Consider the following 3,712-nt stretch of genomic DNA (forward strand, 5'->3'; position numbering starts at 1 on the left):
TGACAGTTGACACTGTTGACAGCTAGGATATGAGTTGAGGGACCATGTGGTGAGCCTGTGACCGGAGCGCTGCTTTGCCTACCAGTGTGTCGCTAATACTTAAAATAAAGAACAGTTAACTGCACATGCCTTGATTCATCTTTACAAGTTTGGCGACGAGGACGGGGATCCGACACACTGAAGAATCCACGATTTGAAAAGCAACTAAATTAAAGAGGAAGGCTGCGCGAGGCATCGGGTGAAGAGTATGGACGCACAAGAATAATTTATGAGTAAGGAAAGAGCTGTCAACGGATCTTAAGATAAAAAATTGAACTTTGGGGTGTTTGAAAGAAACGGAGGAAGACCCGAAGCAAAAGAAGTTGACATCTGCGGAATTGAGTTGAGGTGAGCCGGTAATGCTGGAGTAGGTAGAGTGATCGGTGTGGGAGTACAGTTAGGTTCCTGCAACCGTGTATGAAACGGATTTGAGTAAACGCTGTAAGCGTGTGAGTAAAAACTCGCCTCAGATCTCCAGAACACACCCTGAGCAAAACGTGATGACGTAATTGACGTCTGGGGGCCATATTGAGTGAGGAAGTCACTGAGTCAGTTACGTGATTGAGAAAGTTAATAGCGTGAGGTAAAAGTATAAGAAACTTTAACGGCACCGCGCAGATCTTTACAAATTAAAAAAAAAAGAGAGAGGCACGAGTGTGGTAAAATAAAGTAAGAATAAACCAAAGCGGATGTAGATGCATATCTGGGAAAAGATAATTTACAAGTGACTAAGGTGTTGAACGAACACAGTGAATACTAAGAAACAAGAAATTTATTGTGAAACTAAATTGAGCAGGACAAAAGAAAAAGGAATAACTGTGATAGAAATAAAATAACACAAGAATAAGAAATTAAGAGGCAAATTTAAAGGAAGGATCTAACTATATCGTAATGGCAACAGGCAACATATACAATCTACCACCCCCAGAATCATTCTTAAAAGGTAAAGGGGAACCGGGAATAAAATGGGAGGAATGGAGAGAATTTTTCAATAATTACATAACGACATTTGACAAACCAGAAGAAGCTTTACCGGCTGAGGAAAAAAAAAGATACTGCTACACGGTTTAGGGGCAGGTGGCCTGAAGGTGTACAACAACATCACAAAAAAAAACATGTGGTGTAAATGAAGGAGATGTGTTCAACAATGCCATGGAAGACTTGGACAATTATTACAAGCCAACTGTTTGTGCAGCAGTTAACAGATATACATTTTATAGGCGCAAACAAGGGAAGGAAGAAAGTATAGAAGACTATGTATCTGCTTTAAAAAGTTTGGCACTAACATGCAAATTCGGAAACATGCATGATGACTTGATAAGAGATCAAATTGTCATGTGTGCGGCTAATCCCGAAATACAGGACACATTATGGGCTAAAGTAGAGAAACCACTCAAGGAAGTAATTGAAATAGTAAAGAGGAAAGAATTAACGGGTTGTTGTGCCAAAGTAGTTATAAAAGAGGACGAGCATAAAAAGGAGGAAACAGGAATAGTAGCTAAAGTAAGCGGAAGGAGGAAGAAGCAATTACTAAGGAAAAACGAAAAGGAGGAAGAGAATGATACAAAATGCGAAACTAGGAAGTACAAGGATCTAAGATGCTTCAGATGTGGGAGCAAAAAACACTTGGCAGATAATTGGGAATGTCAAGCAAGGAACAGCAAGTGTACCCAATGTGGACTGATAGGTCAATCCCAAAAGGTGTGCTATAGGAGAGTTAACCACTTGGATGCTAGGCGTTTTCCCGCTGTGTGCTGGAAAATGCCATTATAGTGGCACCATGACGAGCTCAGCTCGTCATCAGCACACGACCCCCGTGGGTGATGACGAGCTGAGCTCGTCATCAGCATCGAAGGGGTTAAAGGGAAAATGAGTTACATTGACGTGAGCGAGGAGGAAGAATCAGAATCAGCAGATGAGTCGGAGTACAACCTATGTGTGCTCATCATAACAAATGGAGAAACCAACGAGAAGGATGAAGAGTATGTGAAAAAACCTGAGTGTGTCATCACCATAGGTGGAGTGGAGATTGAAATGGTCGCTGATTCTGGGTCAGATTGCACAATGGTAAACAAGAAGGTGTGGGAAAGTAAATTAGCAGAGAAGAGTTATTGGAAGCCACTTTAACGCTTAAAACATACACAGGTGAAAACATCGACCTGGTTGGATGCAAAGAGATGGTAGTGAGTTTCAAAGAGAGAAGTACCAGGAGTAAGGTATACATTTCAGAAAAAGGCCTTTCAGTACTGGGATGGAAAGAGCAGAGTAAATTAGGAATAACACTAAATCCCAACGTTTCTGAACAAGTGAGTTGCTTGGCCCAAAACGAAAGAACACAATACACGCATTCTAAGTTGTTGAGTGAAATGACACCCCAAGCAGAGGACAATGACGGATGGGGAAAAACTACTAGTAGGGCTGAAAGAACAAGTGAAGCAACTATGGATAACAACATAAAAAACCAAGATAATTACAAGGGAAACATGGATTATAAACACATAAGAAATGAAAGCGAGATCAGGAAAAGTAAAGGAGTAAAAGTGGAAGAGGGTGTTGTTGTTGAACAGGGACAAAGTATGCCAACACAACCCAGGGGGGAAGATGGGTACTTGTGTCTAGAGGAACTAGAGTGCAACAACAAAATGGATTACTATGACTGGCTGTATTTGGAGGAGTCAGAAGATGAGGGGAAAGAGACACTTGAACAAATACAAAGAATACCACCCAATGTTGATTTAGGGATGAGCGGAATGCATAATAGGCCCAGGAGAGAATACGTGTACAGCGGTACAGAGGACTCTTCCTGTGCAATTCAATCATCCATGTTGAAGGAAGAAAAGGTCCTAGAGGAAGTTTTTACGGACGGAATGGAGCCAGTGGACAGCAACGCCGCTGGAGGTCCCAGTACTGAGTCCATCAAGAGGTCAGATGTTGGCGATAGGATGGCAACCAGTGTCAAGAGGTATCCTAAGGAAGAGGATTATCTTGCTAGTGACACTGAACAGTGCGGAGAAGAATGTGCGAGTAAGAGAAGGCTCGAGCACAACAACATGAAGGATTACTACGAATGGATGTACAGTGAGGAGTCGGAGAACGTGAGTGAAGAGACACTAAAACACCTACAACATCCACACCCAGAAGTGGATTTGGGAGCTAAACGGATGCAAGTAGAGTCTGTGGAGAAGCACGAGTACAGGGAATCTGAGGACTGTGCCGACTCCTTTGGCGAAGTAGAGTCGCCCACGTTGGAGGAAAGTCAGGACGTGGTAGAAGCCATTCCGGATGGTATGAACCCTATCCACAGGGACAACACCTGTGATTCTTGGAACAGAGAACAACAAGAGATCCAATGAGGGACCTAACATAAATGATTACGACGAGGAAGAAACAGGTCGCACGTTTGACATGGACGCATGGTGTTCAGGTCCATGAAGTACAAGGACCTTTTGTTCTACTACGGTTCATGTTTTTCTTCTTTCCTTGGGAAGGAGATGTGTTACTTTGACAGTCTCTCTTATCGCGCTTTGTCCCCTGCGGCCCCCGTCCCTGCCGCGCGACTTCCCGTATTTACATGTATTACGTCAGTGGCTCCGCCAGTGACAGTTGACACTCTTGACAGTTAGGATATGAGTTGAGGGTCCATGTGGTGAGCCTGTGACCGGAGCACTGCTTT

At 43.2% G+C, this 3,712-nt stretch overlaps 1 protein-coding gene across 1 annotated transcript; it reads left to right on the forward strand.

Moving 5' to 3' along the window:
* Window positions 1-2,405: 2,405 nt before the first annotated feature.
* On the forward strand, window positions 2,406-3,392 carry LOC147724876 (uncharacterized). Its single transcript, XM_086918123.1, has one exon. The coding sequence runs from the start codon at window positions 2,406-2,408 to the stop codon at window positions 3,390-3,392; it is 987 nt and encodes a 328-aa protein (XP_086774249.1).
* The last annotated feature ends 320 nt before the right edge of the window (window positions 3,393-3,712 follow it).

Source organism: Lissotriton vulgaris, chromosome 4_1, assembly GCF_964263255.1.
Source record: "Lissotriton vulgaris chromosome 4_1, aLisVul1.2, whole genome shotgun sequence".
In the NCBI taxonomy this organism is placed as follows: domain Eukaryota; kingdom Metazoa; phylum Chordata; class Amphibia; order Caudata; family Salamandridae; genus Lissotriton; species Lissotriton vulgaris.